General features: G+C 38.9%; 1 protein-coding gene across 1 annotated transcript in view; it reads left to right on the top strand.

The window, feature by feature from the left end:
• Positions 1–26,490, top strand: part of Lama2 (laminin subunit alpha 2) — a 564,428-nt gene that overhangs the window by 165,881 nt on the left and 372,057 nt on the right. Inside the window, 1 exon segment of the mRNA XM_051175465.1 lies at positions 9,924–10,166. Within this exon segment, the coding sequence (XP_051031422.1) occupies positions 9,924–10,166 (243 nt within the window).

Genomic DNA, 26,490 nt, shown 5'->3' with positions numbered 1-26,490 from the left:
GGACACTTCAAGTTTAGTGTGTTACTGATTATTCTGGTTTTAATGTCTTACAAGTTAACTTGAGGATAAGCTTTTCCAGCTTTAGGGAAAAAAATCAATCTGGTATTTCTAATTAAATAAATAAATACACATATTATTGCATGCAGTTGTATGTTAATTGTATATTAACAGAGAGAACTGAAAAGTAGCTCATTTATTTGAACCAGAGGTAAAGATTTTCGTTCTTATAGAAAGAGGCAAAAAAAAAAAAAAAGTCCTCCAAGACTGTCTTTTGAAAAGTTAGCCATTGATTTAAACCCTTTATTTTAAAAAAATCCAATTTCAACAAATAATTGCAAAATTTCTCTTCACAGGATTATCATTAGTCATCCAGTCAGATTATTGTTTCTTAGGAAAGTCTTGGGTGGTGAAGCACTCATTTTCAAATGTACTAATTTCATGAGCGTATGTGAGCATTTTAGAAATCTGCATTAATTGGGAGCAGAGTGTTCCATTCCTCTTGTGACCTGGCAGAGCCACTTACCCCGAGGCAGAGTGGCACATCTGCTTACCTGCAGCTTCAATCAATTCATGCTCAGCTATGCTAACACATTTGCAGGAGGGGAAGATAAGTGGCCAACACAGTATAATTGACTGACAATTACACATCATTTTAGTATGTGGAATTATTAGAAATGAATTTGCCTGAAGACTGAAAGCATGAACCAGTGAACTCCTCTGAAGTGAACCCTCCTGCTGTATCATTCCGGGTTTCCTGAATGAAGTAAAGAAATAGACACACAACTCATCCAGAATATATAATGACTATGGATGTTTTTATGTTAACTTTTTTGTTTTTAAATTTTTGGCCTCATTTAAAGCCTTTTAAACTTGGTGTCAGATTTAAATTTGAGTGGAGCAACACCGTTATCAGCAATCCTTTTTTTAAGGAAATGTGACATAATTTTTCTGCAATAACTCAGACATTTGTGTGGGGTAATAACCTGGTTCTATGTGCCTTAGGTGGGGGAAAATGTGTTGCAGTTTTGAGTTTCAAATACTCAGTCCATGCTAGACTCCTTCCTGCTTTGTCTACAAGGTTCTAAACTTTCACAAAACAACAGGCATTCAGAGTTATTTCACCACGACCTCTGCTTTCCATCAGCAATTCTCATGGATCTTCCAGAAAAAAAAACATTGAGACCTCATCATTCATTTCTCTTTGCTATTATTGAACTATGTTTTGTTTCTTAATTTCTTTTTAGTGTATATAGATGAAACCACTAATATCACATGAGCTGTGTCCAACACATCAAGCAAAGAAATATAGATACCTCTCTGAACCGCTTGAATTCTTCCCTAAGTTTGAAAATCCATGCTTTCGAGAATCCCTTCTTGTTTTGACATTAGATCACTCTTATCACTTTAAAACACAGTGGACAAAAAGCACAATTTGGCTCATACACCATTTTAAAGCAAAGAATACAAATGAGCTTTCAAAATACAGTTTTTTTTTTGTTTTGTTTTTTTGTTTTTTTTTTTTTTTGGTAATGTGGAGCTTGGGTCACAGCTGCTACGAATGTTAAAATTCATAGCATGGACAAAAGCAGATATTAAAATATTGCAGAGATTCCTGCTGGCAATTGCTGGCTATAGTTCCCAAACTGAAAGCAGAGCAGAGAAGGAAGCAGTTCACAACAGACAGAAATTAGACAGGCACCTGTTAGTTTCATAAGCAACAAGGGAAGAAGATTCAGAAGAGATGAGTTGGGCCTAGGCCTTCCTGAAGGAACTGCCCTACTGCATACACCCACTGGCCTTCATTGATTTATTAGTCATTTTTGGAGAGCTTGAAGAAAGACCTTGTTTCACTATTAAGGAGTCATATTCATCCAGTCTGTTTTTAGAAAAAATAAACACTTATTTCATTCATTTGTGAGTGTGAGTGTGTGTGTGTGTGTGTGTGTGTGTGTGTGTGTCTGTGTGTGTGTCTGTGTGAAGTGTATGTGAATGAGGAGGTGTAGGGACACACACCTGTGTGTATGTGGAGGCCAGAAGTGGGTGTTAAGCATTTGCATGACACCTTGGTTGTTAGGTGAGTACTAGGCTGATTGCCCAACAGACACTCTTTCTTTAAATCACAAACTAATATTTTATTAGTTTTTAAAACAATCTTATTTTACTTACCAGTGCCAGCTCCCTTTCCATCCTGTCCTTCTGATTCGTCACATTTTCCCTATTCCATCCCTCATCCTTTCCTCAGAGGGGTTGGGAACTCCCCATGGGGAATCAACAGAGTTTTTTGGGCAGGACTAAGGCCCTCCACACTGTAGCTAGGCTGAACAAGGTGTATCTCCATGGGAAATGGGGTCCAAAAAGCCAGTTCATGCACTAGGGATAAATATTTGTTCCACTGCTAGTGGCCTCACAAACTGCCCAAGCCATTCAACTGTCATTCACATTCAAAGGGCCTAGTTTAGTCTTATACAATTTCCCTGGAGTCTGTGGGCTCCCACTTGGTAGGGTCAGCTGTTTCTGTGTGTTTCCCCATCATGGTCTTGATTCCTTTGCTTTTATTATTGCTCTTCCCTTTCTACAATTGGACTTCAGGAGTTCAGGCCAGTACTTAGTTGCGGATCTCTGCATCTGCTTCCATCAGTTACTGGATGGAGGTTCTATGATGACAATTAAGATAGTTATCAATATCATTACAGGGTAAAGGCAGTTAAGGTACCCTCTCCACTATTGCTTAGATTCTTAGCTGGGGTCATCCTGGTTGATTCCTGGGAATTTCCCTAATGGCAAATTTCTCATCAATGCCATAATGGCTTTCTCTATCAAGCTATCTCTTTTCTTGCTCTCTCCCTTTGTCCATTCCCCAACTCCACTGTACTGATCCCTCATGTTTTCTTCCTCACTCCATTACCACCCTCCCCCTTCCCTTACCACCTTCTCCCTTGCTTACAACCCCAATTTACTCAAGGTGTCTTATATATTTCTCCTTCCTGGGTGCATCCATGTATGTCTCTCTTAGTGTCCTCCTTGTTTCCTGGCTTCTCTGGGTTTGTGGACTGTAGGCTGTTTATTTTTTGCTTTATGTCTAAGACATATTCATGAGTGACTAAATACTTTCTTTGTCTTTCTGTGTCTGGGTTACCTCACTCAGGATGCTTTTTTTTTTTTTTTCCTAGTCCCATTCATTTGCCTGCAAATTTCATTATGCCATTGTTTTTTACCCCTGAGTAGTACTCCATTGTGTAAATGTACCACATTTTCTTTATCCATTATTCAGATGAGAGGTTCTTAGGTTGTTTCCAGGTTCTTGCTATTACAAATAATGCTGCTATGAACAATAGTTGAGCAAATGTCCTTGTATGAGTGTGTATCATTTGGGTATATGTCCAAAGTGGTATTACTGAGTCTTGAGGTAGATTGAAACTGCTATACCAAAGTGACTGTACAAGTTTATAGTCCCACCAGCAGTGGAGAAGTCTTCTCTTACTCCACATCCTCTCTAGAATAAGCTTTCAATAGTGTTTTTAATCTTAGGCATTCTGACAGATATATGATTGTAACTCAGAGTCATTTTAATTTACATTTCCCTGATGGCCAAAGGTGTTGAGCAATTCCTTAAGTATCTTTCAGGCATTTGAGATTCCTCTGTTGAGAATTCTCCATTTAGATGTGTATCCCATTATTTATTTATTTATTTATCTTATTTTACATATCAATCCCAGTTCCCTCTCCCTTCCATCCTCCCATGCTCCCCAACAGCACCCCCATCCCATCTCCCCAGGGAAGGTGAGGCCTTCAATGAAGGATCATCAAAGTCTGTCTGGTCATTTGGGGGAGAACCTAGGCCCTCCCCAGTGTATCTAGGCTAAGAAAGTATCCCTTCATGGGGAATGTGCTCCTGAAGTCTGTTTGCACTAGGGCTACATTCTGGTTCCCTTGCCAGAGATCCCATAGACTACCCAGGCCTCCTAGCTGACACCCATATTCATGGGGTCTGGTTTGGTCCTATGTTGGTTCCCCAACTGTCATGAGTCCCTGCTTGCACAGGTCAGTTGTTTCTGTGGGTTTTCCCAGTGTGGTCTTGACTCCATTGCTCATCACTCCTCCCTCTCTATATCTGTATTCCAGGAGTTTGGTTCAGTGCTTAGCTGTGGGTGTTTGCTTCTGTTTCCATCAGTGACTAGATGAGGGCTCTAGGATAGCATTTAAGGTAGTCATCAATCTCATTATAGGGAAAGGACATTTAAAGTAGCCTCTCCATTATTGCATAGATTCCTAGTTGAGGTAATCGTTGTGTATCTCTGTACAATTCCCCAGATTTCTCTTTAAACCTATAATGGCTCCTTCTATTGATGCGCCTCTTTTCTTGCTCTCCTCTATTCATCTCCCATTTATTATTCCTGATCCCTCATGCTCTCCTCCCCCTCCTCTTCTCCCATCCTCTTTCTCCTACCTCCCTCCTCTCTCTCCCATATTTCCCAAGTTGCTTAGGGGCTTTTGTCCCTCTCCCTTTTACTAGGGAATAAATAGTGTATGTCTCTCTTTCTCCCCCTTGTTTCTTAGCTTTTCTGGGGGTGTGGATTATATTCTGGTAAACCTTTCCTCTATGTCTCATATCCATGATTGAGTACATACCATGTTTGTCTTTCTGTGTCTGGGTTACCTCACTTAGGATGGTTTCTTCTAGTTCCATTATTTGCCTGCAAATTTCAAGAGTGAATTTTTTTTCCCACTGAGTAGTATTCCATTATGTAAATGGACCACATTTTCTGTATTCATTCTTTAGTTGAGTGGCATCTAGGTTGTTTCCAGGTTCTGGCTATTACAAATAGTGCTGCCATGAAGACAGTTGAGCAGATGTCCTTGTTATATGGATGTGCATCCTTTGGGTATATGCCTGAGTGGAAATGCTGGATCTTGAGGTGGACTGGTTCCTATTTTATGGAGGAACCACCATACTGATTTCCAAAGTGGCTGTATGAATTTGTACTCCCACCAGCAGTGGAGGAGTATTTCCCTTTCTCCACATCCTTTCTAGCACAAACTGCCATTAGTTTTCATTTTAGCCATTCTGACAGGTGTAAGATGATAGCTCAGAGTTGTTTTGATTTGCATTTCCTTAATGGATAAGGATTAAGCAATTTCTTAAGTGTCTTTCAGCCAGTTTCGATTCCTCTACTGAGAATTCTCTGTTTAGTTAGTTTCTTGAATTGTTTGAATATTTCGGGGATCAACCCTCTGTCAGATGTGGGGTAGGAGGTAAAGATCTTTCGCCATTCTTGGGCTGCCATTTTGTCTTGTTGACACAATGGGCACTCTTAACTGCTGAATCATTTTTTCAGGCCTTGTTATGATTCTTTCAACTGTATACCAGCAACACTCAAAATTTTTAGAATATCCAAAACACAACAGTCTTTAGTATCATCCTTTTGAAGACCAAGGTCCCAGGAGAAAGGAGAATCCTAAAAGTTCTAGAAGTCAATCTTGAAGAAATCAGTTAGCAATTCATACATTAGAGTTGGTTCTGAATGTCTCCCCTACGGCATCATTTGTAGGTGAGTTAAGATAATCAGCACCAGGGTAGCATTCAGAGTACTCTGAGCTCCCAGGTTACTATTGACTTGAGGCAACACTGAAAAATAGCACATTATTTTAGCCATGGCATGGAAAGATATTTTTCTGTAATGCTTGTTGTGTGTTATAATTATCCTTGGAATGATAGACCCTTTTCTCCAATTACATGCTAAATGAAACTGCATTCTAAATACTCCAATTACTGGAGAAAGGACATCTAGTTCAACACTGCATCAAGTGAAGTAATTACATGATTGTTTGTTACATGTGTGAATGAGCAGCAAGAGTAATAGGAAATAGAAACTTCCCTTTGTTACAGGAACATTCCAGATATTTGGTGTTATTTTAAAAGTTATTTTGGATTATTTTCCAGACATTAAGATTTTAAAAATACCCTCTAACAAAGTACCAAGCCTTCCCTCACCCCATATACCCAACCAATAAACAAACAAGCAAAATTCCTTTTGCCTATCACATTGACATGGTCATTGAAGCCAAGAGATGTTAGCAGTTCTTATAGTGGGATGTTTGCTTCCCTTGCTGCATACTATAACAGACTGGGCCTTTATTTGTCTAGACGAAGGTGTTAACATCACTGATTTTGAAGAGTCTTTATATGTAAAACACAAAAGACAGTTAATAAAATTAGCGTAGGCAACATTAAAGAGCTATTCTGTTCCAGACATTGAAAATGTAGAGTACTGGGAAGACTCTTAGAAATTTTCACATTCACTCTCTGAAGCCCTCAAAGAATGCTTCTATTCATTGTCTTTTTCAATAATGCTATTTACAGCACTTTAAGAAATTTATTCATAATAGAACATGCCAACAAATTTAATTAATGTTGCATGGGACGTGGAAGAATCCATAGAAAACAAATGAAAGAATGGTATTGTTTTGAAATGGCACTCTTTTGATATTTTAAAAGGCAGTGACTGCTTTTCATAGTGCTTAATACTGGCTGTTATATTGAATTATAGAATGGGGCTCTGAGATACTTTGTTTTAAAAGTTTTTTTTTCATCTATTATTTCAGAGCCAACACAGATGCTCTGGAATCATAAATCTATATCACAACCCCAAGAGAAGTTGGCTTGTTCCTCTATCTGCTTGCTAAACAAAGTTCCTTATCTATAACCTCAGTGTATCCTTATTTTTCTTATGGACTAACTGTGATCTCTAATATGCTTCATTACATTTTATTTATGTATATCTTAAAAAAATCTTTGCACATTTTGTTTGTTTGTTTGCTTTTCTTGGAAGGAAAGATACCAACTTGAATATATGTGCAGGAGATACTCTTTCCCAAAGAGTACCAAGCCCTTTTTGTTCATTATCTCACTGTCTCTTCCTTGCATTGTCTTTGGAAATAAAATCAATCAAACAAACAAACAAACGAAACACTAGGAAGTGGGATGTTGCTTTTCTTAGACCACCAAGGCTGACTAAGATAAGCAGCAGAGAAATGTGTGCCTTGCGTCCACCAAGACATGTGTGCCCTGGTGTTGACTAGGATACAGGCTCTTGCAAATAGAGAAGGCCAGAGTTAAACTAAAAACAGGAACATGGATGCTATAGTGATTTTGATTACTCGCCTACATGTCATAAATGCTGAATGCTCACAATCTCACAATTTTGTAGTAAATGACAGCATTGTTTTAGGATGCGAAAGTCAAAGGCCTGGCTCACAATTTAGTTGTTCTTTTTTATTACCATTTTAAGGCCTGCCAAAGTTGCTTTGGGATTACAGATAACCAAGGAGAGACAATAGCTGTGCAGTAGAGACCCATCTCCTTGATGGATTGTTGACTAGGATCTACTTAAGTGGAGGTAATTCCTTAAGGCCAACACTGAAAATTTCAGAAACAGAAAAAAAAAAAAAACCTATGGATAATAATGTCCAAGCTCATAGGAAACCAGCCCTAACTATAGTCCCTACACTTATGTTGAGGCAGAAAAATTACAAATTCTGGGCTAGCCCGGGCTAGGATTACAGACTCAGCTTCCTAGTGTGTGTTCTTCTAATGTATGAGAGGCTCTGGGTCTGAGTTGCATGACCACAAAATAGAAATAACAATAATAATTTTGTTTGAAAGTAAGACATTTGTTTTAATACAGGTAACATGTCAAGATACTGGGATGAAGAAAAGCCCTCATGTTCCACCTCTCCTTGATTCCTCATCCTTTAAGTAAATAGCTTTAGCATGTTATGAACAGTCTTATCTCGAACGTGTCAGCATTTCCTAATATATACATCTGTATGTATCTGAATTTACAGAAATATAAACTTAGTGGCTACAGATATTGTTCAATGATCAACACTCTTGTGTACAATTGTGAGGACTGAAGTTCAAATCCCCAGCACCCATCTGAAACCTGCGTGGAATTGATAGCCTAGTTATTATTCCAGCACTTAGAAGGCAGATACAATCCAAGAGCAAAATGGTTCACAGGTTAGCCATATTGGCAAGCTCTGTGTTCAGTGAGAGATTGTGCCTCAATAAATGTGGTAGAAAATGGTCGAGGAAAATTCCCAGTTGAGTGGTGTTGAGTGTTGTGCCTATGGACTCTCTCTCTCTCTCTCTCTCTCTCTCTCTCTCTCTCTCTCTCTCTTCTCTCTCTCTCTCACACACACACACACACACACACACACACAGAGGGCAGAGAATAAAATTCATAAATATTTTCCACTTATATGACACTTGTGAGAACAGAATAGTACAGCAGCTCTTTCTGAACAGATTAGAAACCCTGACTCTTCATAGTCTTCCTCAGTTTAGTTCATTTGCCTCAAGCCAAGAAATGGCATGTAATGATCGGACAGCAATGATTACCAACAAAAGGCATTCAGAGTTTTAGCAGCAGCTATCCCACAACTTTGTCTAACCAGTGACCACAAGATCTTATTTTATTCATGGAGGGATGGTGTGCTTTTCTCACTACCCATAGAATGCCCACATTCTAGGAAACATCTTCCAGAAACAGCTGTGACCTATATTGCCCCTTCTATATCAAATTTTCATATTTTAAAATTTGTTATTTGAAAATATATCATAGGTAGAATACATGAATTCACAGGGATTTAATGGGTGATAGGGTTTCTCTAGAATATTCCTTTCAAGATTTCTGCTATAATGCAGGAGGGCTCTTAATCCCATTGTTGGAGAGACCTGTCACCTGGTCCATGCTCACTAGTGCCATCCTTGTTCAGTGACCTTAAAGCTCTCAAAATCCCTATATGGTATAGGATTTATCAGTCTAGAAATTATTATATTGCTTTATTGTTGCTTTTCATGGTTTATCATTTCCATTTTAGAGGGATGGTATTTTTATCTAGGTTGCATCTATATTTCTGCCTAGGATAGCAAACAAAAATGTCACTTTATAATATGTGGACATTATTCTTTGAGACTTTGTTATTGTACTTCAAGCACATACATTCTCACAATCATTTAGCTCTGTCTCTGTATCTCTCTCTCTCTTTCTCTTTCTCTCTCTCTCTGTCATCAAATTTCATGCAGATTTGAAAAGGTTGCTGCTTCCCCTGACCTCTGCCCCCCCACACTTTACTCTGTCCAATTATAGCAATGATGTCTCTTCTTCCCTGATTTTAGATATACACTTCTTATAAAGAGAAAGCACAGAAACACCTCATTTATTATGTTATAGTTTTAATCACTTACGCACATGTCACTGGGATTTCTATTCCATTTTCTATGTAGGGATACAAAGGAATTCACATTTATTGCGTATCTACTGACAAGTGTTTTTCCAGGTATTCTGTGTATATTATCTCATATAATCCAGTGGTGTCTTGGGGATGTGTTTATTCTTGATATTATTTCATAGAAAAAGAAACTAAAGGCAGGGAAAATAATCTTCCTTGGTTTGCACAAATTCTGGACCTGCAATTTGAGTACAAGGATGTGCCCCTGAGTGCTATGCTGTTTTTGATGTAATACACAAGGTCTAACTTTTTAAGGATTAAGTGGACTGAAATATGCATGTTTTACTTTTAGCACATATTTTCTTGCCTCTAATATGAGGTGAGAAATTAGCATGTTGATGGTATAAGGGAATTTTTAAAACTAGGTGAAACAATGCTAATGAGTTATTAGGGAACTCAAGTCTAGTTGTAACTCATTGCCTTCAAAGTCATGGTTGTCAAAATGAAATAGCTTGTCTCAGTAAGAAGGTATTACATATGAGCATGTAATACTAAAATCATTTCTGTAGAACACAATTGAGTTATAAAACAAAATCTGAGATGAACTCTTAGATATTGGCTACCTTTCTATCTGGCCAAAGAGAGAACACTTTGGAGCTCAAACCTATGCTGTTGTCACTCATCTTCAGGTATTCCAGATTGCCTATGTGATTGTGAAAGCAGCCAACTCCCCTCGGCCTGGAAACTGGATTTTGGAACGTTCCCTAGATGACATGGAGTATAAACCCTGGCAGTATCATGCAGTGACAGACACAGAGTGCCTGACTCTCTACAATATCTATCCGCGCACTGGACCACCATCCTACGCCAAAGATGATGAGGTCATCTGTACTTCATTTTATTCCAAGATCCACCCTTTAGAAAACGGAGAGGTAAGATGGGGAAGCTTCACTAAAGCATACTGAATATGGTACAATAAATAGCCTCTGTCAAAAAGACACGAGCAGAACAGTAATTAATGCCAGGAAGGTTTTAAATGGAATTTAGCAGAAGTGGATTTAAATGCATTATTAAATCAAGAAGATAACCCAAGGTGGTTAGAACGTTAACCACCTTCATGAGTCTCCACTGTCCAATAAAGATCAGAGATGAGGAAATGGGTTTGAGCTTGGAAGCCAGAGATTAATTTTACATCTGAGATTTTCGTGACTATGACAATTGCTAGTGACTAGGGAAGCACTAGAGACCCACAGTGTGCACACATAGTCTGAGGCTAGAGACAAAGGAGGGGAACAAAACAAAGCCATAATCCATACAAAAAGAAATCATGTCACATTTTGTATGCATTTCTGCTGACATCATGGAGGGTGACAGTGTGATGTTATCCCATTGGTGAAGTCATCCTGAAAGCTTATGAGCAATTATATGCAAGCATACATCACTCAGGAGTGTTTGGTTGCCCTGAACTATGTTTTTCTTTTCGATTCTGGAGTTATTCTAGTTTTTATTCATTAGGGAGCCAAGTTATGACTTCCATGATGCTAGCTGTGTGTTCTTAATCCAGTTCCTTAATTTCCCTGTGCCTCAGCTACACTTCCCATAAGTTAGGAACACTAGAGACAGTTAAAGTATCTGCTGATGAGTATAATCAAATGCGTATTTGTACTTAAAGCTACCTGCAGACGTTTATCTTGAAACATCCATCACAAGACAAAAACATCATTGAGTGGCTAAAGCATTTAATACCCCAACTTACTAAATATCACAGCTTTTTGTAACCTACCTTATATACAACTTTTATAACCATACCTTTTTGTAAACATACCTTACATATGCTCTGACCACTTGCATCAACCTGGCTTGAACAAGATACCTAAACAAAGTCCATGCAATTTGATGACACTCAATTGAAACTAAAATCAGTGTGGAGACACATAACATGATTCACACACATGAAATGGGGAAGCACAATGCCTAAGAACCCAGCATGCTGGAGAGTACTCATTGAGTACTCATTGTTTCTTGGTGTGGCAGGGAGCTGATGGGGAGCTATAGCTAAGGATACTGGGCTTCATGGGAAGGAATTGTCCTGCATACTGCTACTCGGGGAAAATAACCAGACTGGAAGTATATTTCTTTTTATATTTCTTTTTTTTCCTCTTTTTTCTTTCTTTCTTTTTTTTTTTTATTTTATATAACCAAGTCCATTTAAAGGAAAACAAACATTTATAGACAATATTTGGGAATATGGGCGTTGTTCTTTCTAAACTACTTCCTGCTGGTAAGGGGCGCTGTCATGGGGGATTCTAGGAAGATTCAGAAAGCCTGGCTGTAGTCTGTAAGGCTGCTTTGTCCAGCTGTTTTGAATGTAGGATCACCTGGTACTCTGTTTCAGTTGGTCTGGCTTGATCAAACCACATTAGTCTGGAGGAATCCAAATCTTTTCATTTTCTGTGGATAACAAAAATAGAAATCCTTTTCCCCAGTAACTTGTCCTTGAACTTAAATTTTGGAGTCAAAGCATTTTTTTTATTAATTTAATTTATTATTTTACGTGTCGATCCCAGTTCCCTCTCCCTCCCTCCCAACCTCCCTCACTCCCTCCCTTCCTCCCTCCCTCTTTCCCTCCCTTTTACCCTCTCTCCCATCTCACATGCACTCTAACCACGCTCCCATCCCCCCACCCCAATTCCATATGTAGGGGAATGTTATCCAGTAGGGGTCATGTAGGTCTGACAGGTCATGTGAAGTAGGGACTAGGGCTTCTCTCCTGTCTCTAGATTACGGCAGTTATCCCTCCATGGGGGATGTGTTCCTAAGTCCTTTTGTGCTCCAGGGATACATCCTGGCTCCACTGTCTGAGGTCCCTTAGACTGCTCAGTCCTTCTGGCTGAGACTCATATTCAGGGGGGCCTGAGTCAGTCCCATGCTGGATTCCCAGCTATCAGTCTGGTGGCCTGTTAGCTCCTCCTTGTTGAGGTAAGCTATCTCTATGTGTTTCTGCCGCCTGGTCTTGTCCTCTCCCTCTGCATCTGAGTTCTACTTGGACTCAGTGTTTATGTATGGGTGTTTGCTCCTGTTTCCATCAGGCATTAGTTGAGGGCTCCATGGATAAGTTAGTTGTTGATCTCACTCTCCGGGAAGAGCATTTATGATAGCCTTTCCACGGAAGCTCAAATTGTTAGTTGGCAGCAGTCTTGTAGTTCTCTAGACCTTTCTTTGTGTTCAATTTTATCTTCAAACCAATATTGGCTCCCTCTTTTATGTTCTCTCTGTGTGTGTGTGTGTGTGTGTGTGTGTGTGTGTCTCTCTCTTTCCTGTCTTCTATTCCTAACCAGGCTAAATCTTCCTGGTTGCACATGTTTTCCTTTCCTCCCCCTCATTTTCTCCTACTTCTCTCTCCATTCGCTGCCCCCCCACTTCCCCTGAGCTCTGGGGGACTTGTCCATTACCAGTTCTGTGAGGGACTTTATATGAATCTCTTAGAATACACCTTGTATCCTAGTTCCTCTGGTGGTGTGAATTATAGGCTGGTGATCCTTTGATCTAGGTCTAAAATCCATATATGAGTGAGTACATACTGTGTTCCTCTTTTTTTTACTGGGTTACCTCATTCAGGATGGTTTCTTCAAGTGTCATCTACTTGCCTGCGAATTTCAAGATACCATTATTTTTTTTCTGCAGAGTAGTATTCCATTGTGTAGATGTGCCACATCTTCATTAACCATTCTTCAATTGAGGGGTATCTAGGTTGCTTCCAGGTTCTTGCTATTACAAATAGTGCTGCTATGAACATAGTTGAACAGATGTCTTTGTTGCATGGATGTGGATCATTTGGGTATATGCCTAAGAAGGGGATTGCCTGGTTCTGTGGCAAACTAATTCCCATTTTCCTGAGGAACCGCCATACTGATCTCCAAAATGGCTGTATGAGTTTGCACTCCCACCAGCAGTGAAGGAGTGTTCCCCTTTCTCCACATTCTCTCCAGCATAAGTTGTCATTGGTGTTTCTAATTTTAGCCATTCTGGCAGGAGTAAGATGGTATCTCAAAGTTGTTTTGATTTGCATTTCCCTGATAGCTAGGGATGTGGAGCATTTTCTTAAGTGTCTTTCAGCCTTTTTGCTTTCCTCTATTGAGAATTCTTTCTTCAGTTCTGTACCCCATTTTTTAATAGGGTTCTTTGGTGTTGTGTTGACTAGTTTCTTGATTTCTTTGTATATTTTGGAGATCAGCCCTTTATCGGATATAAGATTGGTAAAAATCTTTTCCCAGTTTGTGGGCTGCCGTTTGGTCTTGTCTCCTGTGTCCTTTGCCTTCCAGAAGCTTCTAAGTTTGAGGCGGTCCCATTTATTAATTGTTTCTCTCACTGTCTGTGCCCCTGGAGTTATGTTCAGGAAGCAGTCTCCTATACCAAGTTGTTCAAGGGTACCTCCTACTTTCTCTTCTAAGAGGTTCACTGTGGCTGGATTGATGTTGATGTCTTTGATCCATTTGGACTTGAGTTTTGTGCATGGCAACAGACATGGGTCTATCTGCAGTCTTCTACACACCCTCATCCAATTGTGCCAGCACCATTTGTTGAAGATGCTGTCCTCGCCCCATTGTATAATTTTAGCTCATTTGTCGAAAAACGGGTGTTCATAAGTGTGTGGGTTAATATCAGGATTTTCAATTCGATTCCATTGGTCTACCTGTCTATTTTTATGCCAATACCAGGCTGTTTTCACAACTATAGCTCTGTAGTAGTTCTTAAAGTCAGGAATGGTGATGCCTCCTGAAGTTCTTTTATTGTATAGGGTTGTTTTTGCCGGTTGTGGTGGTGCATGCTGGTAGGATTTGCTGGTGGAAGTATATTTCTGTTGAATGCATATTTTAGCATCACAAGGTCAAAGCAGAAACATTCCTATGTGAGATACAATTTGTACCCCAGTCTGACATTCTCTCTCATGTCTGGTATCCAAGGATCATATTATCTTCTACAAACACTTCCAGAAAAGTCACACTCCCATTCTATTATCCCCATCATAATCAACCTCTAAATACTTCTGGAGAAGAAGTTTCAGTTCCAATGTGTCTACCAGACGCCTTTTTGGCAATTTAATTCTACAAATTCAAAACAGTACTCTTATTTTATCTCAACTTGCATGCTCAGAAAGAACCCATTCCAAATGGTGTACCCAGCAAAGATCTCAATCTGAGAAATAACAAGGAGTCAAATGCAGTAAGTCTAACAGCTGTTCAACCTTTGTGCCCAGAGACAGCTAATTGGAAGACAGTTTGTTTATAAGAGAAATAAGAGAAATGGGACATGCAGAGAGAATATACATATGTGAGTTGAATTTTTTTCTCTTCCAGTTTTTACCCAAGACTAATAATTGTCTAATTCTTTATCATTTAAGAAATGCTCCAATTCATGAGTTGGTTGAGCACTATAAAGTATAACTAGGTAGCTATGCAATGTGAAGTTATTAGAGTAGCTCTTCCTTGTGTTTTATAGATGGTTTTCGGACATTCAAATTGATTCAGCCCGGCAACAGGAGCAAACATGTTCATTTGCTCATTTGTTTTGTTTCATTTCTGGTTCTTTGGGGTGGTTTCTAAAGACATTGCCATTTAAATATGTACTATACTTTGAATATATCCCTCACTATCTCACTACCACATTTTCCACATTAGTTTCCTTCAACAACTCTGTTTTCATGACATAAATCTTATGTATAATGTGATTTATCTCTGAAATCCTGGATCCACAGGTTATACTCATTTGTTTCTTCTACTGGCTTTAGTCTTTAAAGATAAGACAATATCCACTGAAAAGTTAAAGGAATCCTTCCCCAGAAGGGCAAGGGAAAGGACAACATCTCTGTTCTCCCCCTAAGGTTCTAAGGACAAACCAAAGGACAGTTCCATCAAAGTTTGCCTGGAGAACCAATGAGTTTATTGGATTTGAAGACTATAGGTGAGAGGTTACTTGCAGAACCATGGGGGTGGAGGGGAGATTCTGTAGCAGCCACACTAGAAAGTTTCACTCAACGTGCAGGGTGATTTTCCTATAAGGGCATAGATCAATCCCTTTCAATTAACTTCCCCCATTCTATATACCTTATCATAGCGCATCCTGATGACCCCAAGGCCACCTATAGTTAACACAGACTTGCATACACATGACTAGGAAAAGTAGCCAGAATTTCAAGTGAGTGTCTACTTCTTACTCCTTCCTTCAAGGAGAATCGCAGTAGTGACAAAGCCTAGGATGGCAGTGGCCTGTAAGCAGGCACAGCTGGAAAGGCCAGCCCTGTATACCACCACTCACACATGAGACTAAGAAGCAGTAATTCAGATTTTCCTGTGATGTGTTTCCTCAAGTTTCTTTTTCCTTTTTTTATTTAAATTTGAAATAAAGTTGTTTTACATGTCAATCCCAGTTTCCTCACCCTCCTATCCTCCCCTGCACCCCCCTCCCAGCACCAAACCTCAGCCCATCCTCTTTCTGCTCCCCAGGGAGGGTGAAGCCTTCCAAGGGAGTCTTCAAAGTCTGTGATATCATTTGGGGCAGGGCCCAGGCCCTCCCTCCATGTGTCTAGGCTGAGAGAGTATCCCTTTGTGTGGGATGGGCTCCCAAAGTCCATTTGCATAGTAGGGATAAATACTGATCCACTACCAGAGGCCCAATTGACTGCCTGGTCCTCCTAATTACCACCCATGTTCAGGGGGTCAGTCCTATGCCAGTTTCCCAGCTATCAGACTAGAATCCATGGGTTCCCCTTTGTTCAGGCCAGCTGTCTCTCTGGGTTTCTCCAGCCTGGTCTTGACCCCAAGTTTCTTATAGGGAAAAATTTGAAGTAAGTGACAGAGATATTCAAATATAATAGAATGATAGGATTTAAGAATAAACTTTCCTTAGACTTTCTCCTCATTTTATGGAGTTCACTTTGTGGAATAGACAGATATGATTTTGTGAGTATTTTCAAATATATTGCTTCTTTCTGTCTTTTCTCCACAATTCCAATAAAACAAATTAGCACATATTTGTCACTATGTGCCTTACACTTGTGCAATCTGTAATCTTCATCCATTTCTCCTTTTGTATATTTACATAAATATTTATTATGGTACATTTTTAATATATTAAATTCTGCCCAGTGCTAGGTTAAAAACAGTTGAAACTGTTTATAGCATTCTAACTTTGTTAATTTCTAGAATTTCTCTGGTTCGTTTCCAAGCAGAAGTTTAGAGTTTCCATGTTTCCACTGGAATTTTACATTTATTAAACATTTAATTTAGATACCTGGAGAGACGTGTCAGTGCTTAAGAGAACAAACTATTCTTGAAGAGGAGCTGAGTTCAACTCCCAGCACCTGAGTCAGGTTCACAGCTGAGTTTAACTACAGCATCAGGGGATTTTATGCTCTCTGCCTTCTATTCAGACTGACATGGCCATAAACGCACACATATTTAAAAATAAATAAAACATTAATTTAATAATATATTGAGTGTTGAACCTACCAATATTGTATCTTCATTTCCTGGAGTACAATGATATACTTATTTGAAATTTTTGTTTGATAACTTAATGCCGGCCTTTGTGGATATAGTTTGTTGCCCAGTTACTGGTTCTTTTTTATGTTGTTACTTTGTATAACAAGATTGTATTTGAAAAGTATTTGTGAAAATAATTGAAGGGCTGGGATATGACACTCCAGTGAGGGTATTCTGATGCTTCTGCCTACCCCACATAGCAATCTGGATTCGCTTTTAAAAATTTATGGATTTAGATTCCTGGGACACTCGGATGAGTAAAACCTTGGCAGAAGCTGGTGACAGCTGCTTTAATTCCACTTATACTCATTCCCGGGCATCCTGTCTTTGGAAGTCCAAGCCAATACACATGGAATGTAATGAGTTCCGAGCCCTTCACGTTTCAGAATCCCACTTTTGCCTCCCTCTTAAACAAGGCTGTCAAAGCATTACTTAGTCTTCTCAGTTATGTCTTCAGGACAGGATCATGTCCACAAGACTGGACATGTCACAGACCACCAGTAGCTCTTTGGATATTATTTTTCATCTCCTTGGTAGCTCTCAAATGGCTTTAAAAGGATGTTTGGTGTTTTGTCATTGGAAATGTTCGTCTTGGTTATTTAACCTACTGAGAGAACATCAAAGTCATACACGCATTTTTAAATTTTGGAATTGGGTTACATTTACATAATTATAAGATGCAGAGAATCATGACATAGTTTTATACTGATGCTGCTATAGATAGTGTCTTGCACAATGCATTTGTCAAAGCCAAGAAGTCAACCTTCATTTGTACAGCGTTCTGCACCAAAGCACTGACTTTATTCAGATATTGTTATTTTTTCCATTAATATCTGCTTTTCTCTTCTGGCATCCAATCTAGGAGACAACATTGCATCAAAACTCATGTCTCCTTCATAGCTTCTGATCTGTAATAGTTCTGAGAGATTTTTTAAGATCTGTTTGAAAAAGATATTTCATAGACTATTATTCAGTTTGGACCTGCCTGATGTCTTATAATTAAATTGACCTTTTGGGTTTGGGGGAAGAATACATTGGAAGAAACAGCTCTTGCACCTTATATTTAATTTCATATACATTTTTATATTCATTCATTAGATTATGCTTTTACATAACATTTCATTTGGAGGAACCTGAAATATGTGTTTTTTACTAAGCATAGAATAATCATTTTTATACAGAAATTAATAATATCTAAGTATAAAATGAAGTCATAAATAAGAAATAAAGATTATTTTAAAGTTTATCAGTGAAAAAGGTATGATGAAGTAAGCACATCTTAATTATGACACACAAATATATTACTTATTTTAGGTTTAAAAATAGAATATAAATAGAACATCATCTTCTCATGACCAATGTCCAATCCAATGATGTAGGTTTATGATATCTCCACTTGTTTGGACACATTTGGAGACATGTCAAGCTCTCAAGACCTTCTAAAATACCATTTCAGGAAGATAATACACCATTGCCAGGTTAAAAGTTAACTAGGTTAATTTACCATTGATCTAATAAAGGCCAGACCTTGAGTCTGGCTTCTGTGCCCAGAGTTTAGTACTGCCTCTGGTCAAGTCATCATTGCAGACTTCTAGCTTTTCTCTGACCTCTCTCATCTTGGCTGCATCATGCCTGCTTGTTTATTTGAACTTTGTTGCTCTTCACCCAACTTATTGCCTTCCCTGGTTTTTCTCAGCATACCCCACATGGTTTTCAAGAGATCAAAAAATGTTTACCATGTGGCTTTACTGAGAGGAAACTTCAGGGTTGCACTAAGTTTCCAAGATAACAAGGTTCAACTACTACCAAGAAAGAGATTAGGTCTGCATGCTGGGCTTGAATCCCAAGGGAGCAGAGAAGCTCGCTGTGAGCTGTGATAATGCTGGTACATCAATTATTAGGGACTGGCACAGGATGGAAGACCACCGGGTTGGGGTGGGTAACCCGTGTGTTGTTATCCAAGCTGAGAACCACGGGAGGCATTGAGAAAAAGCCTTTAGAGTTTAATTTTAGAAAAGTAATTTTGTATCATCAGTGCTGAGAGGACTCAGCAGGAATTTGCTTTCCTCTGGTCAGAAAGAATGATCTGGAATTTAGTAATAGGTGTTGCAGGGTATGAAGCAGTGGACCACAGGGAGTCTCCATTAGGTTGTGAGTCTAGCCACAGGAGCAAGCTCTAATGGACACCCGTATGAAGACATGCCTCCCCACTGTGATGCCAAGAGTTACTTTACTTATCCTCCACAGAGGACTGCATCTGGGGAAAGCATGGGCTGACACCTGAAGACACCACTGAGAAGTTGGATTCATTTGTTAACCACTTACCCCAAATTGTTTTTGAGGGATGAAGCCTTTCATTTAGTACATATGACAGGGATCTGGGAAGCATGTTTTAAAGCATGTGTCCCTGGTGACTCTGATTCTTAAATCTCTATTGGCTTGCTGTTCAGACAAGTCCAGCTTTCTCAGTTGCTGGAGAAGAATAGAGTGACCAGCTGCTTAAGAAAAGAATATTGATAATTTGTAACTGAGGAAAGGCAATAGCACATTGTTCTGAGAGAATCTAATAGGATTTAGTGAACAGGTTCTGGGTTGTTTAGAGCTGGATAAATAACCTGGACTCCATTCGGTTATTGACAGTTGAAGAGGAGGAGGAGAGAGGGATTACATTAACAGTGTTGAGGAGCATGAACTGTATGGATGGCAAAGCTTTGGGAATCCTGAAACCAAAATGGTAATCAATGGTTTTTTGGTTATATGAAAAGTCTCCTGTCCTGTAACTGGGATTATTACTTTTAATTTATTTTGATAGTAACTTAATAATCATGATTTCATGGTGATTTTGCCTCAACTTCCTCATACTCAGACCTTTAAGTTATGTATAACTAAATATCTTTCATTATCACTACAAGCCTTCCCACCCCACAGGAGTGCAACTCAATGGGACTTAGATTCCCTTTGAGTTTACTTTTGAAATGTGGCATAAAAATCTCTGGAGACACCATCATTAATTCTTGAAGACACTTCTTTTGAAAAACAGTGTTTGTAGCATTAGTATTATTTTTATTTCATATGTGCCAGACTTTTATATAATAAGACAGAATATTTTTCATTCTCATTTCTCACATAATATTATGCTGATCCTGAGAATTGAAAATTAGAAGAGAAGGAACACAGAAATCCAGCACATTAAAAAAATGTTTCAGAGAGTCTCCTTTGATGTAATATTGTAATGGGTATAGTGTGATTCCATGTGTTAGCTTCTATGGAAATGAAGAATGTTATCTCTTCTAAGTGAACCTTGGAGGTATTCCCCCAGGAAGGAGCAGAGGGACATTACCAATTCCGATCTGTTAAAAAACAGAGATTAAAGTAAATAATTAAAAGGAGTTTCCATATATCTTTCTTCAAACATAATTGTCACAATGACCATCATTTAGCTAGTCAACAGCATATAACATGGAATTGCCACCTTGCCCTGAAGATTTTAAAACCCTCTAAGAAACAAGATTTTATCTCCAGCTGTAATACAGAGAGCACTCGAAATAATTTGTTTATGAAGTATTACACACATAAATATTATAGATAATTCACTTATGGTATTTTTATTTATTACTCTTTGGAATAAACCTTTATAATAAAGATAAAATTAGAGGTGGTTGCATTCTTCCTTTGTGTTTGTTAGTCCCTAGACTTTTCTTTAATGTGCACATATTAAAAACCAGTATACATAGAAAATAATAAGTGACTCATATAGTATCTTTGAAAATAATAACAAGAGACTTTTAAATTTGAAGAGTAGTTTTGCAAACAAAGGTGATCAGAGGAACTGGCTGACAAGAGTGGAGTCTTGGCGAGGTAACACCAATGTCCAGCAGAGCAATTATGGAGCTGAATGTATCAGCACTTATTGAAAGGAAAGGTGAAATAAGAGCCTGTAACAGAATGTGAGCAAGTAAAGGACTGTGGCAAGTGGCACATTATTGCGTGCTCTCACTTGATGTGGCTGATATAGCTCTGCCAGCAAGTAACAATAGGACCTTCAGAGACAAGTTATCTACCAATATGTGTCTAGCCTATTCTCATGGCTAGAGTGTAGGTCCTAATAGTGTATAATAATGCTTCCATGTAAGCTGTGTAACTTGACAGAAGTTCCATGGTTAGTATAGCCCATCCCTCATCTTAGAAAGACTGTTCTAGATGAAGAGTAGGGAACATCCAGAAGCAGGACCATGTAGTATTATTTTATGGAGTGATTGTAAGACAGTCCTGGACTGTAAAACCACACTAAGAAATAAGTGAAGCAAACATCCATAAAGAATGAGATGTCAGGAAGAAGAGAAGAGGGCCAGACCTCAGGGCTGATGTGAGGTTAGCACAGACCAGGAAGATGATAGCTCTAGTAATTACAGCATATGACTTTTATGACAGATGTTATTTGGAGGGTTTATAAATATAAACTTAAATATAGCAATCTCATGAACTGTGCTTATAGGCAAGAGGACCAGGGTCATCTCAATACTCCCAGTGGACGTGTGAAACCATGACTAGTACTGACCCCCTATGCATGTTATGTTTTTATTATTATTATTAGTGGGAGTAGTAGTAGTATTATAGGCATGTGGCTATAGTAAAGTGTAATATATGGACAGGCAGGGTAATCACAACAACACTAGACAGTAAGGTAGAGCAATCCTAACAGCATGCTACAGTGGAATAATCAGCACCATGGCTCCTGTGTCTTGGGTCTTTATTCATTTACAGTAAGGACACATTAAACAGAAGCTAGTGGACATAACCACACTGACTTCGAAAGACATGTTTCCTTTGTGACTAATGGGCAGGAACACAGTGTGATTCTAGGATAGAGCAGGGTAGTGTGAAGTTCTATCATAACCAACATCAATATACAATTTGAAACTTACAAAGTTTTTGGACTACTCACTGTTTCATTTACTTGTGGAATGCAAAACATGGGTAAATGAATCACCTTACTTTACAACTGAGAAGAGAGTGGTATAGAGAAACTGAGTAACTTTTCCAGGGTGAATAGCAAGCACATAATCTTTGGATCTGATTTGAATTAAGATGCTATGTCCTTAGAGAACTAGAAATTTGTGTGTGTAATTTTCTGGAATATCTGCTGGGAGTACCAACCCCATGACAGTCCCTTTCATTGATGTGACCACATACCAGTCTGACTTTCAACTGCTGAACATTTTTGCTTCTGAGCTTTCAATCATTTTATAACATTTAAAATCAATTTTAAATTGCTGAGCAAACAGGCCACTGATGGTATGACAGGTCAAACAGGGTTTATGGGTCTCATCGGTTCTATTTAACATTACCAAGGAAGCCTGAAAGACTTCCAGTTAAAATGTGACTCCCAAGAAACAAATAAAGTTAGTGGATGAACTAGTATCTTTGTCATCAGAAATATTAGGAGTAGCCCTTTCTGCAAATTTGCTTTGTGGGTTTTAAAGTACTTTGTCATTCATTTTCCTATTGAGCCTCATCAAAGCAGTGGACCCACTTGTAGCTCCTATTTTAATATTCTCACTTTAGAGATTGAGGCTAAGAAATGTGTCTGAGGTCACGTGACTAATGCTCAACATTAATATCCGGTCCAGATCTTCTGATGGTGAATTCCATAAACAAACCCTTAGGTCCCATCAGCCATTTTCTAAATGTTGGTTTCGATTGATTCCATGGGCTTGGGTAACACTGTGTGAATAATTAAGTGCCAGCCAACTATCTCTGTTGGGAAACCTGAAGGTGTGTCTGTGTCCATTAATCAGCCTCACACAGGAAAGATAATATAGTATTATCTTTATTGCCAAAGTATACTTGAAAATACAACAAAGGAACTTGAAGCTATTAAATAACTCTGCTCCATAGGGAAACTGTTTCAACACTCAAGCTGTTATCAAAAGTCCTTGAGACAAATAACCCAGGAGCAGAATGGTTATGATTACACTTTATAAGCTAGCATAGAGAGAGATAGCAGGAACTACTCCAGCAGGCTTCCTGCTGACAGTTGAAAGGGTGTGGAAAATCCTGCTGCAGAACATTCTGGCCTGAGGATGTGTATCATTTTGCACCATGCCAGACTAACTGCAACCAAATATTTTCACTGGAAATATATGAACTAGTAACTTTTCTGAATTCTGCTACCTGGGGAGGATACATAACACAGAGTTTACATTTCCCTGATGGGCAGCCAAATCCCAAGAGTTATGCTGGGAAGGAGAATGACAAATCTAGCAAGACTGCTCCTTAGGGAATCACATTTTCCTCCCTTCAAATTTGCTCATAAGCTTCATTCAGCAGGAATTATTTATCTTCCTATTCTACTATAAGTGCCTTCTAAACTGACCCTGAATGTTTGGTTCAGTCACATGAAATTGCTGGTACTCAACTATTTTTAGTCAACAAAATGAAGTTTTATATGATTTAAACTTATGCATGCAAAAACATGAATAGAAATACTTGTAGAAATTTAAACTATCCTAAATATAACCTTAATTGTAGACAATATTTTCACAAGCATTACTGAAAGGATATCAAACTCTCTGATGAAACAATAATTTGTAATAATGATGGCAGATGGTTTATCAAGGTCTTTTCATTACTGAATTAGTGATATGGTAATAATAAGCTAACAAAAGTCATATCAAATGTACTTTTAATTTCATGGTGGGAAGAAGAGGACAGAAAATGGCATTTTTCATAGGACTAATCAGCTTTGTGATGTGCTCACTGTGGTGAGCACGTGGATGTTGACGGAATACTGGCTATAAGTAATGAGTTTCGGTTTGTGTTTAGTCTCAAGGACTATAAAGTGTGAATCTGCGTTTCTGTACTTGCAGTACGGAATGTTGCAGTTCCCTTATGTGCAACACAATCACACACATAGACATTTAAATATCAGGACTGACAGCTGCCATCTTTGAATCAACTTTTCATCTATGTTTAAACCCGATAACCCCTTAGAGCGACAATCCACTATTCTCAAAACATATTACCTTATTGTAAGATTATTGGTGAAAACTCTCAGAGATTATGTCAAGAAAAAGGATCGCTGCTTTTTGGAAAAGAGAAATCATAGCAGTAGTTTAATTTTGCCGTCTTTCTTATCAACATATTATTTCTGTGGATGAAAAGCCTTATGCTTTTCATTCTTACAATTTGTTATGTTGTACTCAGTTATCTCATAACGAGATAAAGTTTCATGTTGAATTAGCTGTGGGAGAGCAAGTTACATTTTTATCACTTCTAAGCAAATGTTTTACTCAAAAGATAGGATACCAAAATCGTGGCTTGAATACAGCTTCAGTTCATTCAACAAAAGGCTCACCATTGTCAAAAACTATCAGGAGTTCATATAGCATGAGTAGGAGTTGATCCTTTATTTTTCTCCATTTAACAAATAATGAGAAGCATCTGCAGGACAAGCACTGTCTGGGTAGAGAGATTAAAGTGTGTTAGAAACAGAGGCTTAATATAAGACATGAAATATACAGAGAAAACACCTCAGTGTTTTGGAGATGGTGTAAAGACATTACAGATACTGAAAAGGCATGAGGGAGAAATAGAGGGAAGGAGGAAAGGAAAGAGAGGGAGGAACAAATGAATGAGGGAATGAGTAATTATGGCACCAACCTGTTTGGGAAACTGCATGGTTGAGTGGTGAGAGATGGGCTGTGTTCCTAGGAATAGCTTTCATTAACCATGATTATTTCAGCTGCTGGGGAGTCACTGGATAATTTGGGTAAAGATGCTCTCCACACTGAGCTATAACACAATCTGAGAATGAGAACACATCAGTTTTAGACTTACACTTAGAGGAAAGGAATAATAGGGGGAAAGCCACCCGCTTTGCTGAAACATGGATTTGGAGAGAATTCATTCCTCAGGAAATGGTCCTAGAAGTGGTGGTGGTTATGAGCATTTAAAGTTGTAAACTGTGTCTTCTTTGCCTTTGTTTTCATGTGATTCTCATGAAATGTGGGGTTTGTTCTTTACTGTGGAGGACTCCAACCCTAGAAAGCCAACATTTTAGAACCCCATCTTTCACATAGTGATTTGATAAGTCTTTCCATTGTTTGATGCCCTTTTAATAATTCCCTGAACATACCTATTTGTCTCCTAAGTTATTGTCAGAGTTAAGTTTGTCTTGTCTAAAGATGAATGTGGTCAATTTCCCATGCTTCCATGCTAAGGAAGCCATATGTAGTTTTCTTTTATTTATTATTTATTTATTATCTTTTTATTTTACATCGATCCCAGTTCCCTCTCCCCCCTTCTTCCCTCTTACCCTCTCTCCCCTCTCACATGCACCCTGATCACCCTCTGCTCCCATCCCCTCACCCCAATTCCTCATGTAGGGCAATGCCATCCAAGTGGGGTCATGTAGATCTGTCAAGTCATTTGAACTAGGGACTAGGACTTCTCTCCTACCTCTAGGTTAAGGGAGTATCCCTCCATGGGGGATGTGTCTGCAAGGTCCTTTTGTGCACCAGGAATACATCCTGGCTCCACTGTCTGAGGTCTGTTAGAATTAGACTGCTCAGTCCTTCTAGCTGAGACCCATATATAGGGGGCCTGAGTCAGTCCCATGCTGGATTCCCAGCTATCAGTCTGGGGGCCCGTTAGCTCCTCCTTGTTAAGGTCAGCTGTCTCTATGTGTTTGTGCAACCTGGTCTTGTCCTCTCCCTCTGCATCTGGATTCTAGTTCAACTCAGTGTTTAGTTGTGGGTGTTTGCTTCTGTTTCCAACAGGTACTAGATGAGGGCTCCATGATGGTGGATAAGTTAGTTCTTGATCTCAATATCCAGGAAAGGCATTTATGGTAGCCTTTCCATGGTTGCTCAAATTGTTAGTTGGCAGCAGTCATGTAAGTCTCTAGACATTTCTTTAGGTTCAGTTTTCTCTTCAAACCAATAATGGCTCCCTCTTTTATGTTCTCTCTCTCTTTCTTTCTCTCTCTCTTTCTCTCTTCTGTCTTCTGTTCCTACACTGACTCAATCTTCCTAGTCACACGTGTTTCATCTTCCCTTCTCTTTCTCCTACTTCTCTCTCCATTCACTGCCCCCCCCACTTCCCCTGAGCTCTGGGAGACTTCCCCCTTCTGTGAGGGTCCTTATATGAATCTCTTAGAATATACCTTCTATCCTATTTCCTCTGGTGGTGTGAATTATAGGCTGGTGATCCTTTGCTCTAGGTATAAAATCCATATATGAGTGAGTACATACCATGTTCTTTTTTTTTTTTTTTGTGTGTGTGTGTGTGTGTGTGACTGGGTTACCTCATTCAGGATGGTTTCTTCAAGTGCCATTAACTTGCTCTGCATTTCAAGATTCCATTATTTTTTTCCTATAGAGTAGTATTCCATTTTGTAGATGTGCCACATCTTCTTTTTCCATTCTTCAGTTGAGGGGCATCTAGGTTGCTTCCAGGTTCTTGCTATTACAAATAGTGCTGCTATGAACATAGTTGAACAGATGTCTTTTTTGCATGGATGTGGATCATTTGGGTATATGCCTAAGAGGGGCGTTGCCGGTTCTGTGGTAAACTAATTCCCATTTTCCTGAGGAACCACCATATTGATCTCCAAATGGCTGTATGAGTTTGCACTCCCACCAGCAGTGGAGGAGTGTTCCCCTCTCTCCATATCCTCTCCAGCATAAGTTGTCATTGGTGTTTCTAATTTTAG

This window comes from Phodopus roborovskii, unplaced genomic scaffold, assembly GCF_943737965.1.
Source record: "Phodopus roborovskii unplaced genomic scaffold, PHOROB, whole genome shotgun sequence".
Classification (NCBI taxonomy): Eukaryota; Metazoa; Chordata; class Mammalia; order Rodentia; family Cricetidae; genus Phodopus; species Phodopus roborovskii.
Note: the sequence above shows the minus strand (reverse complement) of the source record. Positions and strands in the feature narration are given on the sequence as shown.